Here is a 21,453-nt window from a genome sequence, read left to right as displayed (position 1 = left end):
ATATTGGAGTTTATAACTATTTTTAAAGTAACGTGGACGTGATATCACAAAAAAAATGTCGCTCTATCTTGAGAGGCTATATGGAAGCTCTCAGATTGCCAAATTTAACAATATTAAAAATTGCTTACTTGCTTATTGCTTATTTACAAAATCTTAGGTACCGTACTACATTTAAACTTTTAATTATTTTCAATGAGGAGGTTTATAGATAGTCGTATGCTGATCATACTGCCTAGAGATTATTCTTTTAGTAGAATGTGACTATAAGTAAGCCTTACAGACGTATGAGACTTTCTGAAACGATGTGAACATGGAACTCGCAATAGTAAGTACCATAGAAAGCAATAGTACAGTGATATCCGCTGCTCTCATAACGGAGTAAAAATCAGCTCAACTTCGGATAGAGTCCAGGCTAGAAATGATAAGTAACGAAGTTTTGGTTTGACAGCTTAATTAATGATTTCTTTGTTTTGCTTCAACTAATCAGCTATAATTGCAGCCTGCACTATAGGAGCTCTTTCTAAATACGAAACGTTTTTATTTTGGAGGTTACATAAAAAGGAAAAAGGTGATAACCTTTTTCGTCTAAAATATTTGATTTCATTTATAAATGTAGAGATGCGGAAAGGTTTTCCTTTTTCTGTTTTTTTTCCTTCTATATATGTCCTACATTATTCCAATTTTGCATTTCATAAGCACGGATAAACAACTCCGGTGTCGGGAATGGTCCCTGTTAATCCATTTCGCTGCCAAAGCATTGGTTGGTACCAGTTCCACTAAATGTGGTGCATTACCTTGAAGTATTCCCGTTACCGATATGATCGATTTCCATTTCAGCGGAATATCTCTTTGAAAGTAATTTTCATCACGCAACGTCAAACTTATATTGATATTGGCAATGAATTATACGTGGATTTCTTCATGGAATCCTCTTTTCAATAAAAGCCTTTATTGATTCCGAGCGTCTTGCTTTTACGAAGGCTTTCAATAGACATGCACTTTTTCTTTTCGTAAGAGACCGAAACGTTATCACAGCTACAAGGACAGTCAGCGCCATATAAGGAATACCTACGTATTGTTGCTAAATGCGAAGTACAAACTAGAAATAACCTTTGAAACTATAATATTGCAGTTTGCCAAGATTGTGCGACCATAGCAATTATTTATCAATAATATAATACAATCAATTATCGCAAACAGTGTGTTGAGAATGATATTTTGTAAATAAAATATTTTGTGACTGATTGAAGAGAAGTGATGTTATCTGGTGATAGAGGAAAATGTGTATGGGAAGGAAACCGACAATATTTTTGTCCTTTAGTTTGTCTTGGTATAGATAATACACCGTAACAGAAAAGGACAAAATGAGTCCTCGTACACGATTTAGGTGTTACTTTGAATTTAATGCCTGCAGCTATATGATATTTGTTAGGAGATATGTGGCAGTATGAAATAATGGATGGAGCCTACAAAATCTTATCGATGTATATGACAATATATCAACCTAAGTAATGGCCATCGCGATAATAAACACAAATAAGTATTTGTGACGCAGACAACGGCTGGACATATAATATTATTGGCCTTTGTATATTGACAACATCTCCACGTGCTATAGATAGAGGATACTAGCTCAAAGCTTTAATGTATGTTCTATACTCGAAACAGTTTATCAATATTTAATGTCACCTAGTAAGTACCTTTTCATTAGTTGCACATAGAGTTTTATTATACTTGCAAGCCATGTGCCTTCTCTATTGCAGCAAAACGGTCTCTCTCTCTCGCTCTCATTATTCATGAATCAGATTTTCAAAATGTCCGAGACGATTTCAAGATCACAACACAATTCATCTGACAATGGATCGATAATCGCAGTTGTAAAGCAAAACGTGTACCCATATCTTTTGATAACTTCTACGGTTCTAGTAAAATCAATCACTTTAGTTCGTCAGGAGCTTTCTGAGCGGGCAGAATAATTTCGTACCTCCACTAGCCTTGAATCGCAACTATACAACATGAAACAAAAAATGTCAGCATTTCCTAGAATGGAAATTTATGCCTTTCTTCCTTTTCTAATATATTCAGGTGAGTTATAATTATGTATTTTTCTTATGGTAATACCTTTGGCCAATACTTAAGGTTTTATGAGAAACAAAAACACTTTGAAGTAACTGTTTAAGCGTTTAATTGCAACTGATAATTAATAAATTCATCATTAGATATGTTTTCATTGCTTAAGTGTATAGAAGATGATTTCTCTGTTAATATGGAATGTTAACTTTTAATATTTTAATATTTTCCATACACTCTTAATATCCAAGAGTGAAAAATTCACTCGTAGAGGGTTTTCGAGATGATCCATCTTATTAGGAGTGAAAGTCACTCTATCAAAGAGTGACTTCATATCAATTTAGCTCGAATGATGGATTCTTCACTCTATAAGACTTTCATTTGTTCGTCGCATTCACTCTGGGAAAGAAAGTGAAATGAAAAAGTGATTTTGTAAGTCACTCTTGAAGAGTGTATTCTCACTCTATGGATTTAAATAATGTTTATAAGACAAGGAGTTCGCTCCGTTATTGCTTGCAAGAGCAATCTACGGTTTTCCCATCTGAAATGACATTGAAAAGATTCCAAATTTGAGTTAAAATGTTGAATTGGAAGCCACCTGACGTGTAAGTTGTCATCTATCAGCCCTTGCGGGTCTCTTACAGTTGTGGTCGCCTCAGCGTCATAAAAATAACTGCTGGTTATTATAATGAATATTGTTGTTGTTGTAATTATTATTTTTATAACTTTTTCCCTCCGTTTATTCACCGTTCATCATCAATGCAAACAGAAATTTTCTTTAGATTTTTAACATAACTTCTTCATTTTCTTTGGTAAGTATATATATTACATGGAACACCACTTTTCCAGTACATGTGCAAGTATATAGCAAAACACTAGGGTAAAGAAAACGGAATCGATATGGCTTAATTGAATAAATCAGGACATAAGGAAGAGGCGTGCCATAACTCCATAATAGAAACTTTATGTTTTTTAAAGCTGGAAAATATAAAATATAGTATTTCATATGAAGTATCAGAAAGTTGTAGGGATGTCGCCTCCTGTTGTTATAACCAAAAAAGATATCCTGCTTTCAAAAAAGAGAACTGCTTCTTAAGAAACATATTTTCAAAATCAAAAGTTAAAGAACAGTTATGGGACATTTCCAAAATAAGTGCTCAATATTCTCAGTTTCAATTTTATAAAATTTATCATTATTATTATTACAATTATTATTACAATTATTATTATTGATATTATTATTATTATTATTATTTTGAGATTAAACTATATAATATATGTCTAAACGTGGAAAGTCCATTAATATAGATTGGGCTACACGTGGTAGATTTCTTGCCTATGTAAAATTATCTGGATAAGTCGATCAATATCGTATATGATTTATATGTAAGGTATTAGCAATCTAGTTCCATCTTTTCGCTACTTGTTTAGGATTGATTGTTGATGGTAGCCGGGATATTCGATGCGCTGGCCAGGCTACACCAAAGGGCTATAAGGTTCGTCTACCGGAAGGACTTACTCCTTGTGATTTACTCTTCGGTGTGTTTCACACTACCAATTGTGAATTTGAAGGTGAGGATAGTTAATACTTTTCCTTTGCCGTCATGATGAAATAAAATATTGTTGTCTTAAAAAATGTATAACTTAAACTAAAAGTATTTATATATACATTTTAATGACAGAAACGTTACGTTAAATAGTAACAACTAATTTCTTAAGGCCGTTCTGTGATACTTTTTTTCTCATAAATTTGAGCCTGGAATTGTTGTAATCAGTAGTGGTTTGCTAATGTGACATCCTTTATATTACCCACAATATCATGGTTTTCATGATCTTATGGACTATGTTCTCTCTAGAGGTTGGTGTACTTTTATTTACTAAATTAATGTATACAAGAAGACATAACAGTGAAACGATTTGCTTCCACATATACTTTTACAATCAATTTCTCAGACGATATATCGGCAATTGTATTCGTGTAACTTACGATATAATGTATTATTTGCAGGAAAATAAGTCCCCTGGTTTGATTGTTGGTATTGACCTTGATAAGGCTTTTGATTCAGTATCCCTGTGTATTATAAGGAAGGTCTTGAACCTTTTCAACTTTGGTTCTTCGATTTTGCGATGGTTCGACCTTTTTTATAACAATGCTTTATCCTCTGTGCTCCTTAATGGGTTTTTTTTATTGATCTTTCCATTTGAAAGGGGTTGTAGACAGACAGATTTATTTCGGGTGTTCAAATCTTAAATACTTTTGTTTAAAATGATACGTCCATTAGAGGTTTTACCATGGGAGGGCGATAATATCAAATAACCCAGTACGCAGATGATACGAGTTTTCTCATTGGGGCAAGCGAGAGGTCGTTCCTAAATTTATTAAGTCAAATTAAACTTTTATAGTATGGTATATAACAATTATGATATATCAATGGTTAAGTTACAACATTTGACAAACGTTTGGTCAAGACGTAACCTTATAGTTTTAGGGAGGATTAACAGTTTTAATTAGAAAGATTGATTCATTGTTTTTTAAATTTATTTGGAAAAACAAGCCTGATCGTTTGAGTAGAAGACAAATCGTTTGTAATTATTCAGATGATGGGCTAAAAATGGTCGATATTTCAACACATGTGATAGCTGTTAAAACAACCCGCGTGACACGTTTATTAATGATTAGGAATAATAACTTTGCATATTTTTATCATAAAAAGTTGTCATCTTTCAGATGAAGATTTCTTTAAAAATGTGGATTTCTATGTTAAAGTAATGCAAAAGTGAATAATCCTTTTTGGAAAGATGTTTCAGTCAGCCTTTTGTTTCTTGCAAAATTTAAGCCATCCTGACGCTTTAAACAATGATAATTTAATTCTTAGCCAGTCAATTTGGAACAATAGCTCTATTTTGGTTGATAATAGGCCTGTATGCTATCGTCACTGGATTCAGAAAGGAATTATTTTATCAATGATTTGGTTAATGAGCAAGGTTCTTTCTATAATTTTGACCTCTTTGTTAAAGTTTTTTCTGTTGCGTGTAATGTTCTTGAATATTACGGTATAATTGCTTCAATAAGTTCTCGTGGAAGCGAGTTTAAAAATCTCTTATAAGCTTGATAATCCAGTAAATAGAAAATAGTTTTGTATATATTAGACTTTGTGATAGTAGCTTGTGTTGTAAGTCTGTCTACGACAAAATGTTGAACTCGACAGGCATTAAACATAAATCTTATACAAAATGGTGTGAGACCCTGAGTGTTTTAGAGGATTCTTGGTCTTTATACTGCTCAGTTCCATTCCGTTGTACAAATGACGTACAACTAAGGTGGTTACAATACAGAATAATTCTTCACAGGATCATCCCTACTAAGAAATACCTTAATATTATAAATGTCATATATAACAGTCTTTGTACTTTTTGTGGCATTGACACGGAAACAATCCATCATATGTTTTATGATTGTAGTTTTGTTAGAATGATTTGGAAGTATTTACATAATCGGTTTGAAAACGCGGGAATTATGATAGATTTGAATAATACGTATATTGTTCTCTTTGGTGGGGATTTTCCTGCGAGTTAAACTTAATAATAATATTAGTAAATTATCATATTTTTAATTCAAAACTGACGAAGAAAATACCATCAGCTCGTTCTTTACTAGAATATTTAAAATATTACTTCAAAATTAACTATCATATTTTTCAGCAAAGTATGAAATTAAATATTTGGGAGAGATATTGGCAGCCGTGGTCTAATCTATTAGGTTTTGAAATATAGTTTTTGGACATTACAATTATTAAGAAGAGTATCCCAGTAATTTGTACTTTGCCGATGGGTTGAAATAGTTTTTCTTGTATTTGCCTGTATGTATATGTCATAATAATTTAAAAAAAAAAAAATTCTCAGACGAACAAAAGGAAACTTGACTTGCTTTCAGTCATACAAAACAATTGACGGCCTTAAGACCTACCTCTTCTTTGTATTCCAAGGCAGTTTCTTTCAATAATAAGTTGAATTGGACACAAAATATATACATTGTTTTAAACCTTGACCTTTAGAGGTCTCAGGGACAAACTGAGTCAAAAACGAAACACAATGTTTGTAAGCGGAGTATAGTAGCCTAAAGCAGACTAGCAGTAGGGTCCGTATAGTGGTACTAGTATTCTAGCAAGGCAGCTTGTACTCATTTCTCGTGCATAGTATAGGGATATCTTTGTATTAGTATCTATACTCCAGCAAAATTAAGTCCTCTTTGACTTTGTACTCGTTTCTCATACCAAAGGGTATTCTATTTGTACTCGTACTCATAATGTTGTAGACTTCCTCGTGTGTTCGCACTCGTAATGGGGACATTTGAGGATCTAGTATAGATTCAATAGCAAATGTAAGTACTCTAACTCACACTGAGAGCTTTATACTCGTTACTCATACCAAGGGGTATTCTATTTGTCTTCTTACTCATATATATATATATATATATATATATATATATATATATATATTCATAATGTTGTCTTCGTAGTACATATCTGGCCCAATGACTGAACGAAGTAATAGAAGCTTCCTACTGTCTAACCAGATATGTTGTAATAACACAATAACGATTATTTATTGATCCCCTTATATCATATTTTTGGAATCTGAATTGACAGATATTGACGAATGCGGACTAAATCTACACAATTGCAACTTAAACGATGGCTACTGCGTGAATACACCTGGATCATTCAACTGTGAATGTTTTTCTGGATATCAAAGAAATGGATCTTCATGTCAAGGTTTTTGCAGCAAATAGAATACAAGACTCTTTGTATGTCTCTTAAGTCTATGGATAGAAGGAAAAAACGAGGCTCTGAATTTACAGATTGTATTGAAAATGCTCTCATTGTCATCTACACACAGCGCAGAAACTAGACGTCGTGCTAATTAATGATGAACTTTTACTTAATGAAATTCTACTATATTTCTGCTTTTATTAGCAAAGTCGTAGCCCAATACTAATCGTTGTTGCTGAACGTTAGTTTTAATATTCAGTACCTGCGTTTGTTTTCTTCAAATCTCACATACAAATTGCTTCTATTAACATTTAGTTGACAATTTGGAGATCATTTTACAACTAAAGCATTCCGCCGTAATAACATAATTATCAGCCTCTGAATATTACTATATGGGACAACAATATATATTGTAAACAATTAACAAACCTACACAGTGAAATACAATATTAGACAAGGTTTATAGCATACAGGGCAGACAAAGGTTTGAAACATATTATGACATATTTTGTATGACGTTGTCTAAATCTGCAATGACGAAAGTATCAGCCGATTCACACAGCGTTTACAGTAACTACTGTAAATCTTAAAACTTTGTACCACAGTTAAAACAAATCTTTCATTTTACTTTCTTCATGCATACCCTGATATTGATATTAAATAATTTGGGTTTGGAATTGGAAACCGAACATCACGTGTCATACATAAATATCTTTCGAACAACTAGCATGTTTCTCACTTGTACTACAGATGTCGATGAATGCCAGAATGGTAGATACAACTGTAGCGTACCGAATACAGTTTGCGTCAACACTGTAGGTTTCTATGAATGCCAATGTATAACAGGTTACCAGTGGGACGGAGAACAGTGCATAGGCAAGTTGATCTATGCTATTTTCGCAAAGTACATATACCAAGACACTGGAAGTAAATAAATGGAGTAACGAAACACGATTATAGAACGTGGTTTTAGAGCAATGGTTCAGACACAGCTACATCTATGATAGTATTCGTAGGTCATATTGTCGAAACAAACGTGGTTTAAAGGCCATCGTTCAGACAGTGCGACGCATATGATAGTATTCCATTGTTTCTTTCAAAATGTAAGCCATCCTGACGCTTTAAACAATAATTCTTTAATTCTTAGCCATCCAATTTGGAACAATAGCTCTTTTTTGGTTGATGATAGGCCTGTATGCTATCGCCACTGGATTGAGATAGGAATTATTTTTATCAATGATTTGATTAACGAGAAAGGTTCTTTCTAAAATTTTGACCTCTTTGTTAAAGTTTTTTCTGTTGCGTGTAACGTTCTTGAATATAACAGTATAATTGCTTCAATAAGATCCTCGTGGAACGATTTTTAAAAAAAATATCTATTATAAGCATGATAATCCAGTAAATAATCTTGTTAATGTTACATTTTGTGACAGTAGCTTGTTCTGTAAGTCTGTCTATGACAAAATGTTGAACTCGACAGGCATTAAACATAAATCTTATATAAAATGGTGTGAGACCCTGAGTGTTTTAGAGGATTCTTGGTCTTTATACTGCTCAGTTCCATATCGTTGTATAAATCACGTACAACTAAGGTGGTTTCAATATAGAATAATTCTTCACAGGATCATCCCTACTAAGAAATACCTTAATATTATAAATGTCATAGATAACAGTCTTTGTAATTTTTGTGGCATTAACACGGAAACAATCCAACATATGTTTTATGATTGTAGTTTTGTTAGAATGATTTGGAAGTATTTACATAATCGGTTTGAAACGTGGGAATTAAGATAGATTTGAATAATACGTATATTGTTCTCTTTGGTGGGGATTTTCCTGCGAGTTAAACTTAATAATAATATTAGTAAATTATCATATTTTTAATTCAAACTGATGAAGAAAATACCATCAGCTCGTTCCTTACTAGAATATTTAAAATATTACTTCAAAATTAACTATCATATTTTTCAGCAAAGTATGAAATTAAATATTTGGGAGAGATATTGGCAGCCGTGGTCTAATCTATTAGGTTTTGAAATATAGTTTTTGGACATTACAATTGTTAAGAAGAGTATCCCAGTAATTTGTACTTTGCCGATGGGTTGAAATAGTTTTTCTTGTATTTGCCTGTATGTATGTCATAAAAATTAAAAAAAAAACATTCTCAGACGAATTAAAGGAAACTTGACTTGCTTTCAGTCATACAAAACAATTGACGCCCTTAAGACCTACCTCTTCTTTGTATTGCAAGGTCGTTTCTTTCAATAACTGGTTGAATTGGACACAAAATATATACATTGTTTTAAACCTTGACCTTTAGAGGTCTCAGGGACAAACTGAGTCAAAATCAAAACACAAAGTTTGTAAGCGGAGCATAGTAGCCTAAAGCAGACTAGCAGTAGGGTCCGTATAGTGGTACTAGTATCCTAGCAAGGTGGCATGTACCCATTTCTCGTGGATAGTATAGGGATATCTTTATATTAGTATTTATACTCCAGCAAAATTAAGTCCTCTTAATGACTTTGTGCTCGTTACTCATACCAAAGGGTATTCTATTTGTACTCGTACTCATAATGTTGTAGACTTCCTCCTGTGTTCGATATCGTACTGGGGACATTTGAGGATCTAGTATAGATTCAATAGCAAATGTAAAGCACTCTACCTCACACTGAGAGCTTTTCACTCGTTACTCATACCAAAGGGTATTCTACTTTTACTCGTTACTCATAACGTTGTAGACTTCCATGTGTGTTTGCCTTCGTACTTGGGGCATTTGAGGATCTTGTATCTACTAGAGCAAATGTATATATATATATATATATATATATATCACGTTACATGACTGGGCCAATGACTTGAACGAAGTAATAGAAGCTTCCTACTGTCTAACCAGATATATTTTAATAACACAATAACGATGATTCAAAATGGTTCATTTATTGATCTCTCATATCATATTCTTGAATCTAAATTGACAGATATTGACGAATGCGGACTAAATCTACACAATTGCAACTTAAACAATGGCTACTGCGTGAATACACCCGGATCATACAACTGTGAATGTTTTTCTGGATATCAAAGAAATGGATCTTCATGTCAAGGTTTTTGCAGCAAATAGAATACAAGACTCTTTGTTTGTCTCTTAAGTCTATGGATAAAAGGAAAAAACGAGGCTCTGAATTTACAGATTGTATTGAAAATGCTCTCATTGTCATCTACACACAGCGCAGAAACTAGACGCTGTGCTAATTAATGATGAACTTTTACTTAATGAAATTCTACTATATTTCTGCTTTTATTAGCAAAGTCGTAGCCCAATAGTAATCGTTGTTGCTGAACGTTAGTTTGAATATTCAGTACCTACGTTTGTTTTCTTCAAATCTCACATACAAATTGCTTCTATTAAAATTTAGTTGACAATTTGGAGATCATTTTACAATTAAAGCATTCCGTCGTTAGAACATAATTATCAGCCTCTGAATATTACTATATGGGACAACAATATATATTGTAAACAATTAACAAACCTACACAGTGAAATACAATATTAGACAAGGTTTATAGCATACAGGGCAGACAAAGGTTTGAAACATATTATGACATATTTTGTATGACGTTGTCTAAATCTGCAATGACGAAAGTATCAGCCGATTCACACAGCGTTTACAGTAACTACTGTAAATCTTAAAACTTTGTACCACAGTTAAAAAAAAATCTTTCATTTCACTTTCTTCATGCATACCCTGATATTGATATTAAATAATTTGGGTTTTAGAATTGGAAACCGAACATCACGTGTCATACATAAGTCTCTTTCGAACAACTAGCATGTTTCTCACTTGTACTACAGATGTCGATGAATGCCAGAATGGTAGATACAACTGTAGCGTACCGAATACAGTTTGCGTCAACACTGTAGGTTTCTATGAATGCCAGTGTATAACAGGTTATCAGTGGGACGGAGAACAGTGCATAGGCAAGTTGATCTATGTTATTTTCGCAAAGTACAAATACCAAGACCATGGAAGTAAATAAATGGAGTAACAAAACACGATTATAGAAAGTGGTTTTAGGGCAATGGTTCAGACACAGCTACATCTATGATAGTATTCGTAGGTCATATTGTCGAAACAAACGTGGTTTAAAGGCCATCGTTCAGACAGTGCGACGCATATGATTGTATTCCACTGTTTCCTTCAAAATGTAAGCCATCCTGACGCTTTAAACAATAATACTTTAATTCTTAGCCATCCAATTTGGAACAATAGCTCTTTTTTGGTTGATGATAGGCCTGTATGCTATCGCCACTGGATTGAGATAGGAATTATTTTTATCAATGATTTGATTAATGAGGAAGGTTCTTTCTAAAATTTTGACCTCTTTGTGAAAGTTTTTTCTGTTGCGTGTAACGTTGTTGAATATAACAGTATAATTGCTTCAATAAGATCCTCGTGGAACGATTTTTTTTTAAATATCTATTATAAGCATGATAATCCAGTAAATAATCTTGTTAATGTTACATTTTGTGACAGTAGCTTGTGCTGTAAGTCTGTCTATGACAAAATGTTGAACTCGACAGGCATTAAACATAAATCTTATACAAAATGGTGTGAGACCCTGAGTGTTTTAGAGGATTCTTGGTCTTTATACTGCTCAGTTCCATCCGTTTTACAAATGACGTACAACTAAGGTGGTTTCAATATAGAATACTTCACAGGATCATCCCTACTAAGAAATACCTTAATATTATAAATGTCATAGATAACAGTCTTTGTAATTTTTGTGGCATTAACACGGAAACAATCCAACATATGTTTTATGATTGTAGTTTTGTTAGAATGATTTGGAAGTATTTACATAATCGGTTTGAAACGTGGGAATTAAGATAGATTTGAATAATACGTATATTGTTCTCTTTGGTGGGGATTTTCCTGCGAATTAAACTTAATAATAATATTAGTAAATTATCATATTTTAAATTCAAACTGATGAAGAAAATACCATCAGCTCGTTCCTTACTAGAATATATAAAATATTACTTCAAAATTAACTATGATATTCTTAAGCAGAATATTAAAGCAAATATTTGGGATAGATATTGGCATAGTTTTTGGACTTTATTAATATTATTGAGAAGAGTATCCCAGTAATTTGTACTTTGCCGATGGGTTGAAATAGGTTTGTCCTGTTGTATAATTTAAGTTAATCTTGTATTTGCCTGTATGTATATGTCATGAGAAATAAAAAAAAAATAAAAAAAATCTCAGACGAACAAAAGGAAAATTGACTTGCTTTCAGACTTGCATAACATGTATTCCAGGGCCGTTTCTTTCAATAACAGGTTGAATTGGACACAAAATAACTACATTGCTTAAAACCTTGAGCTTTAGAGGTCTCAGGGACAAACTGAGACAAAAACATAGCACAATGTTTTGTAAGAGGAGTATAGTAGCCTAACGCAGACTAGCAGTGGAGTCGGTATAGTGGTACTAGTATTCTAGCAAGGTGGCATGTACCCATTTCTCGTGCATAGTATAGGGATATCTTTATATTAGTATTTATACTCCAGCAAAATTAAGTCCTCTTAATGACTTTGTACTCGTTTCTCATACCAAAGGGTATTCTATTTGTACTCGTACTCATAATGTTGTAGACTTCCTCGTGTGTTCGCACTCGTAATGGGGACATTTGAGGATCTAGTATAGATTCAATAGCAAATGTAAGTACTCTAACTCACACTGAGAGCTTTATATTCGTTACTCATACCAAGGGATATTCTATTTGTCCTCTTACTCATATATATATATATATATTCATAATGTTGTCTTCGTAGTACATATCTGGCCCAATGACTTGAACGAAGTAATAGAAGCTTCCTACTGTCTAACCAGATATGTTGTAATAACACAATAACGATTATTTATTGATCCCCTTATATCATATTTTTGGAATCTGAATTGACAGATATTGACGAATGCGGACTAAATCTACACAATTGCAACTTAAACGATGGCTACTGCGTGAATACACCTGGATCATTCAACTGTGAATGTTTTTCTGGATATCACAGAAATGGATCTTCATGTCAAGGTTTTTGCAGCATATAGAATACAAGACTCTTTGTTTGTCTCTTAAGTCTATGGATAAAAGGAAAAAACGAGGCTCTGAATTTACAGATTGCATTGAAAATGCTCTCATTGTCATCTATACACAGCGCAGAAACTAGACGCTGTGCTAATTAATGATGAACTTTTACTTAATGAAATTCTACTATATTTCTGCTTTAATTAGCAAAGTCGTTGACTATTAAAAATCGTTGTTGATGAATGTTAGTTTGAATATTCAGTACCTGCGTTTGTTTTCTTCAAATCGCACATACAAATTGCTTCTATTAACATTTAGTTGACAATTTGGAGATCATTTTACAACTAAAGCATTCCGTCGTTAGAACATAATTATCAGCCTCTGAATATTACTATATGGGGCAACAATATATATTGTAAATAATTAACAACCTACACAGTGAAATAACCAATTAGACAAGGTTTATAGCACACAGGGCAGACAAAGGTTTGAAACATATTATGACATATTTTGTATGACGTTGTCTAAATCTGCAATGACGAAAGTATCAGCCGATTCACACAGCGTTTACAGTAACTACTGTAAATCTTAAAACTTTGTACCACAGTTAACAAAAATGGATTGTGCTGACAAATCTTATAAATCTGTAGCATGTGCTATTAGGAGTACAGTCAGTACCAAGAATATGTGTAATTCTAACAAATCACAATGACTGGATTTATTGGAATTACACATATCGTCAGCTCTTACTGTAATCCTAATAGTACATGCTATCGATTTATAGCACGATCCAGTTTCTACTTGGGTACAAAACTTGAAGATTAAAGGTAGTATCTGTGTTCTATGTGTATCGAGAGAAAGTATAGAAATTACCCCTGGATTTAAAATTTCATACCGATGTTACTAATAACATTGTTTTCATTATGTGTGTTATACGTCATACCGATGTAATTAATATCGTTGTTTTTAATTATATTTGTAATAGTATCGAAAGAATTGTATACATCCATTCTAATAATTGTAATATTTACCGCGTCTATTTAATATCCATTTTCAGATATTGACGAATGTCATTTTAACCTGCATAATTGCAGTCTGAATGAAGGCTACTGCATGAATACTATGGGTTCATACAGCTGTCATTGTATGCCTGGGTATAACAGAAAAGGATCGTTATGTCAAGGTTAGTATGTATGTACACATTGTATGCTTTGGACGGTAAGTGGTTGCAGTTGGGTGTGTGAGGTAATTGTTTGTTACTGATAGTTTAGATACCACGGGTCGGATTACGTGAAAAGTACATTGTATGTAATACAGCCTAGTTATATTATTCGATCTGTAAAGGGATATGGCGTTGTGTAGCGGTTAGAGTGTCAGCCCCCACTAAGATTAGGTTCCATGTTCAAATCCTCACCAGGGACCTTTTCAAAATGGCTGCTTTGCAGTGTTGTTAAGCGGAGTCTTCCGTGGATTTGGTATATATGTCTAATTGCGAACTGACGCTTGGTTCTGTTCTTTCGATGGTTTCAAGTTCAATTGGTCAGATGCTAAGGTACGGACTCTCGTCCGACTGATGGGGGACGTTAAATGGCAGTCACGGGGGCAGGAATGGGTGTGACAATTACACGCCTGCTTCGTAACTCTCTGAACATTCATCGAAAAGAGACGGCTTGGTATAAGCTGGTGTACGTCCACAATCATCACATGGACAGGGTTTAAAATTAGCCCCTTTTTACTTTCTATCCATTGGAAATTCATATATATATATATATAAACGAAACTACTGTTGTAATGAACCAGTGACATGTTACAAAAATAAAACCCAACAATATCAGAGAAAGCTGCAAAGTACGAAGTGGCAGGCGTCCTAACATAAGAAACACCATTTTCTCCTACAAGCGACATCGAAAAGACGCAACAATTTTTACTAAATTATAGTTTTATAATACCTTCAAAAGTTATGACCGTTTTTCTGCAGCATAATTAATGTATTACTTACTTTATTATTATGAATACACTTGGCATGTATTAGATAGACCCCACATCAAATTATTATCAATTTGAGTAAACTGCATATTTTTAATATTTTGTTATTAACTTTCAGATATCGACGAATGTGATCTTTATCTACATAATTGTAGTCTGAATGTAAGCTACTGCGTAAATACCGATGGTTCATATAGATGTGATTGTGGATCTGGCTACAACAAGGCAGGATCTGTATGTCAAGGTAGGTATTCGAACGTGGCATATCTATCTCTCTCTCTCTCTCTCTCCCTCTGTATGTGTGATATGGTGAAAGAGCTATTTAAGAAAGTAACGTCTGTCTCTTTTTCCAGTATATCATATATAGAGAACTTAATGTGTTTGTTGTGCAACTCAGTGGTGATGTTTAAGTAAGAATATAAGAACTACGCACAGTGGTGGCAGCTGCTCAGTGGTGGTGTTTCAGAAAATACGAACTACACACAGTGGTACGTGGTAGCTAAATGATGGTGTTAAAGAGTATATAAGAGATTCTTTCTCTTCTTGTTCGTCCTGTCTCTTTGCTACAGATGTCGATGAGTGCCAGAATGGTAGTTATAATTGCAGTCTACCGAACACAATGTGCATCAATTCTATTGGCTCCTATATTTGCCGATGTATAGCAGGGTACGAATGGAATGAAGACCAATGTCATGGCAAGTATATTTGTCAGTTTTATGTTCAATAATTTATCATTTATAATAATTATTGAATTATTATATAATTATTGAATAATTTATCAAGTAACATATAATAAATAACAATGTCGCCAAAAGCACGTATTAGGCGACTTGCAAGTTGTGCTTTAGTTATACCATGCAGTCTATACAATGGCATGTCAAAGCTTTGCTAATGACTACTAGTTGTTTCGTGTGGTATATGCTATCGTACATATTGTATTTTTCAGTGTCAAATTAATACTGTTCCGATTTGTGCACAAAATATTCTTTCCCTCATCTATATACTAGGAACGAAATCAAGATTCAAAACTTGATTTCATTTCCATTAATCTCAAGAGCATACGATTTTGCAAGGTAACCGTGAAGGAATGATTCGTTCCAATGTTCTTGTAATCCCATGCGTAGTGTCATGCATGCAGTGTTACGTAAACAGCAACAGCGAAACGAAGGAGCGTTGTTACATAAGTCGGAAGGGAAATTTGTTAAACAACTTTATTCTGAATTACAAGTATCATGTGTAGCATTATGTTCCCGTGATAATGATCACACGATCACAGTCTCGATGCCAGGGGACTGGGAATGAAAGCGGATAGGTCGTTTGGTTGTTTCGTGCACAGGTTCTTTCTTCGGTGACTTTGTATTAAAATGTTATCATATTTGTATAAAAGTTATGTTATAATGACGTTATTGTCGTTGAACAAATCGTTTCCTGATATTTGTATTTAATATGTTAAATTTAAACTCACCTACGCTTTCAACTATCACGTTTATTGAAAGTGAATATCATATTTCACTTTCTTTATACCAACTTTCAGATTTGGACGAATGTGACCTTAACCTACATAATTGCAGTCTGAATGAAAGCTACTGCGTAAATACTATGGGCTCGTACATATGTCAATGTGTATCTGGTTATAACAGAACTGCAGAAACCATATGCCAAGGTCAGTAGGAACATTGACAGTGTATGTGATACATGCAGTAGTGATGTGACTATCATTCATTTTACTTTCTTCATCCAAACCCTTATATTGATAGCAAAGAATTTGGGTTGTTCAGAGAAAACCGCGTACGCATCGTATGGCTTGTAGCCCCCTAATCAATGTACCCTAAAAAATATTTTTCTATATTTTCCATTCTTTTGGGTGAAACAGTTATTATGACCGACACAAATAAAATCCGAACATCACGTGTCATACATAAATCTCTTTCGAACATCTAGCATGTTTCTCACTTGTACTACAGATGTCGATGAATGCCAGAATGGCAGATACAACTGTAGCGTACCGAATACAGTTTGCGTGAACACTGTTGGTTCCTATGAATGTCAGTGTATGACAGGTTACCAGTGGGCCGGAGAACAGTGTATAGGCAAGTTGATGTGTGTTATTTTCACAAAGTACAAATACCAAGACTATGGAAGTAAAATATATGGGTAACGAAACACGATTATAGAACGTGGTTTTAGGCCCATGGTTTAGACAGGGCCACGTCTATCAGACTATTCATAAAGCATATTGTCGAAACAAACGTAGTTTTAGGGCATGGTTCAGACAGGGCTATGTCTATGATAGTATTCGTATGAGATATTGTCGAAACAAACGTGGGTTTACGGCAATGGTTCAGACACGACCACGTCTGTGACACTATTCGTAGGTCATATTGTCGAAACAAACGTGGTTTCCATGCCATGGTTCAGACAGGGCCACGTCTATGATAGTATTCATAGGTCATATTTTAGAAACAAACGTGGCTTTAGGGCCGTGGTTCACACTGCCACGTCAATCAAAGTTTTTGTAGTTCATATTGACGAAACAAACGTGGTTTTAGGGCCATGGTTCAGACAGGGCCACGTCTATGATAGTATTCGTAGGTCATATTCTCGAAACAAACGTGGCTTTAGGGACATGGTTCACACACGGCCACGTCAATCATAGTTTTTGTAGGTCATATTGTCGAAACAAACGTGGTTTTAGGTCCATTGCTTAGACAGTATTGCATTGCATTCGTAGGTCATATTGTCAAAACAAAAGCATGGAGGCCTCTCAAATTTAAACAACATGTTTTTAACACCCATGTGTCAAATCGGACATTGAATGCGGCCGTGTTAACCAAAAGTGTTTGTGAAGACGTTGTTTAAATACGAACGTTACTTGAAACTTAGCTGTGTCGTAATAACCTCTAATACTTTCATATGATTGTAGGTACGTCGTAATGACGTTTCTTTAACCTAGTTGTAGAAGTGTAACACTTTACCATTAGCAAAGTTTTGAAATATTTCTAATTTAGCAGTTCACATCATGCAATAAATGCCATACCTCTCTAATATCTAACAACAATTTTCAGATATGGACGAATGTCATCTTAATCTACATCTTTGCAGTTGGAATGAGAGTTACTGCGTGAATACTGAGGGATCATACGAATGCCAATGTGTGTCGGGATATCGCAAAACAGAGTCATCGTTATGTCAAGGTTTGTGTCTGCATGCCGTATACAGTGCGTTTTATATGGTGAATAAGATAAGAATCCATTTTTGCCATCATTTTCTTCTTATTTTTGAATTAAGTACGTCTGAATGATCCGTTGTCATGTACGATATTTATACGTGAAACGTTAAGGGATATGCGGCTGACACGTAATGTCATATTTGTAATGAATAGTGCGTGGGGTGGGCGGAGGGGGGGGGGGGGTGGTGGGATCTCGACTGCTAGCCTAACACCAAACACAAGAAAGGTGATCTTAATATTTGTCTTCTATTTTATAAACAACATGTTTCATGTTTCGAATATATTCGTAATTTTCAGATATTGACGAATGTGAACTAAACCAGCACGGCTGTAATCAGGTTGAGAATTACTGCGTGAATACAGCGGGATCGTACATATGTGAATGCTCTGCGGGTTATAACAAAACAGGATCAATATGCGAAGGTAACTGAATAGCATTATTATTTCCATTTTTTAGTTGTCTGTAGTTAGTTAACCCTTGCATTATATATCTACTGCTTAATGTTTATCAATACTTGGTAATTATGTTTCAACATTTTATAAACGAAAAGTTAGATTTTTTGGAATATATTAATAACTTTCAGATATTGACGAATGTGAGCTCAACCAACACGACTGTAATCAGGCTGTGTACTACTGCGTGAATACAGCGGGATCGTACACATGTGAATGCTATTCGGGTTATTACAATACAGGATCATGGTGCCAAGGTGAGAGAAGAGCATTATAATTTCCATCTGTTAGTTGTCTGTAGTTAGTTCACATTTGCATTACTATCTACTGCTAATTGTTTATTACTTTAGCCAAATCTGTTTTCATTTTTGATAGCTCTGACGGCTTATTAGTGAACACTAAGTGTCCTTAAGCAGCAACTTCATCTCAAAGTTAACCTTTCTCGTTAAATGCCTGTCTCATAATCACATTCCTGGTTTCAGATACTTGATCGACGTAATAATTGTGATAATTTAAATAATTGTAATAATGTTTAAAACTTGTACCCAGGAAGACATAATGTTGACACTTAAAGTAAAATGGTGAACAAGTACAAAGAAGTCCTTGATAACTTGCTCAATAACCTTGCTATGGTTTATCAATCCCATCCATCTATTCATCAATCAATCTATGCATTCATCCATCTATTTTAACTGTTATCTCTTTGTATTAGATGTAAATGAGTGCGAGAGTAACACTAACTGTGACATACCGAATACAGTTTGTGTCAACACTATTGGGTCCTATGATTGCCCATGCATAACAGATTACACATGGGACGGAGAACAATGTGCAGGTGAGATAATAATACAAATTATAGAGCTTTCGAATCCTCCATGGAAAGTGGAAGCAGGGTGGGTGGTAGTGGTAGTGGTGGGGTTGGGTGTTCGGAGTTGGAGAATGAAGGAGGGATTAAGGGGAGACCGAACTGAGTTTTGATCTCTTACTAATGGGAAAACTTTCGGTTTGCGGTTATATTTTTGTTATAACCACACTCAGACACATGTATACATACGCACATCTCTAATGCGATTAAATCGTGTCAGAAAAGACTGTTCCAATTGAAGTCATTTATACGACACTCCTTCAAAAGGACAAGCCCATTGTCCTCAGATACGCAAGTACTCTGTACACAGAAACAGTAATTATCGGATTAGTTAATCAGTGTTTTGGTTTCAGTCACGAATTGGAGAGAAATCGAGCCTTAAATGATTCTCGGCTGTTAATCTAAAATATAAAATCATGATCAGATCCTTCAAAACTCGAATGATTTTTCCGAACGCAGCGAAACTTTGGGCAATTGACAAAAAACTTGTGGGAGGCTACTTGAATGGAATATGCTGTATACAAAGTGTTGATTGGACGAATCACAACGCACCTCCAAATTTAGTAATTTTAGCGAGGGAACAGTCGAGTAGACACACTAACATGGATGAATCCAATCTGTGGATTTTCTTCAGGGTTGCCATAAAGACATAAAGGAGCACACGGAATATATTCTATATATAATAATAAAAGACATAATGAAACACCTATCAAGAAATAAAAGTGTTTTCAGTGTATTTTCGTTATGTTATTGCACTTCTTCCCAATGCACTTCATATAGTCAATTTTAAATAATTTCACTGTCAAGAAATTTGGCTAATTCCATACTCAATGGGCTATTTTCATTTAAATTCAATTCCTCCTCCCCATTTCTAATAAATTTAACCTAATACACAAAACACTTATTTGGTGTATATATTTGCCTTTATTAATGGCCTTCATCACGAACATTCACGGCTTCATTCTTAACGTATATTTAGTAAGTGAATGTAAACTCTCGTTTTCATCTATTTTCTACTCAGCGAATCCATATAGAGATGACCGTCAGTGTCTCAATGGCAATATTGCACCAAACGGTCAAGAAGCCATCTGTGATAAAAACGGAAACAGTCCCTGTTGCTCGAATTCTGGCTGGTGTGGTAATTCAGATTTGCACTGTACTTGCATTGGTTGCGTTGATTATAGGACGATATAACTCAAGATGCGTCCGCAATTACTCGATGATGCATTTACCCTAGAATAACACTAAAGGAGGATAACAAGATGGTTAATGAAGGCATAGACACCTACATATAGACACCTACTACTTATTTTAATTATCTTCATTTACTTGCATAATAAACGTTGCGTACGTAAGATGGTCAACGAGACGTGTGGTGGGAGACACATACACACCCTCTGTTTACCTTTATTTAATTCATGTAAAGAATTAACGTTGTGTATACGTATGATGATTAATGCAATACAGTGACGACATAAACACACCCTCCTGCTTATATAATATAAGATTTTCTTTAAAATATCTTTTTCATAATGGCTTCAAGTTGTGTATGATGATAAACGCAATAGTACTGTGGAGACACATACTTTACACACACTCTAATTAAAGCTACTTTCTTCATTGTTCCATTGATCTAAAGACTTAAAGATGTATAAGTATTATATTTGCCTTTGTTATTGTTTCAATTATCTGATTTTATTTATAAATATATATATATATATATACATATATATATATATGTATATATATATACATATATACATATATGCATATATATATATATGTATGTATATATATATATATATGTATATATTTATATATATATATATAAATATATATATATATATATATGTATATATATATACATATATATATAGTACGTATGAGCAAAATATTGTTAATAGTCCCAAGTAACCAGTACCATGTTATCTGTCAAAATGCAATAACAAAGCAATTTAGCAATTAGAGATGATCTATATATATATTACAAT

At 34.0% G+C, this 21,453-nt stretch overlaps 1 protein-coding gene across 2 annotated transcripts; it reads left to right on the top strand.

Annotated features, from left to right (window-relative positions):
• The first annotated feature begins 131 nt into the window (after positions 1-131).
• LOC139970210 (uncharacterized) lies at positions 132-21,153 on the top strand. 2 transcript variants are annotated; one of them, XM_071975850.1, is made up of 17 exons: positions 132-2,085; positions 3,502-3,642; positions 6,720-6,845; positions 7,593-7,718; positions 9,821-9,946; positions 10,696-10,821; positions 12,810-12,935; positions 13,987-14,112; positions 15,034-15,159; positions 15,485-15,610; positions 16,450-16,578; positions 16,880-17,005; positions 17,981-18,109; positions 18,442-18,567; positions 18,729-18,854; positions 19,310-19,432; positions 20,484-21,153. In XM_071975850.1, exons 1-17 carry the CDS (start codon positions 2,016-2,018, stop codon positions 20,654-20,656), a joined length of 2,151 nt encoding a protein of 716 aa, XP_071831951.1. In that variant the 5' UTR covers positions 132-2,015; the 3' UTR covers positions 20,657-21,153. The 2 variants fall into 2 exon arrangements, with proteins under 2 accessions (XP_071831951.1, XP_071831958.1); XM_071975857.1 differs by lacking the exons at positions 10,696-10,821; positions 12,810-12,935.
• Positions 21,154-21,453: the final 300 nt, after the last annotated feature.

This window comes from Apostichopus japonicus, chromosome 1, assembly GCF_037975245.1.
Source record: "Apostichopus japonicus isolate 1M-3 chromosome 1, ASM3797524v1, whole genome shotgun sequence".
NCBI lineage: Eukaryota > Metazoa > Echinodermata > Holothuroidea > Aspidochirotida > Stichopodidae > Apostichopus > Apostichopus japonicus.
Note: the sequence above shows the minus strand (reverse complement) of the source record. Positions and strands in the feature narration are given on the sequence as shown.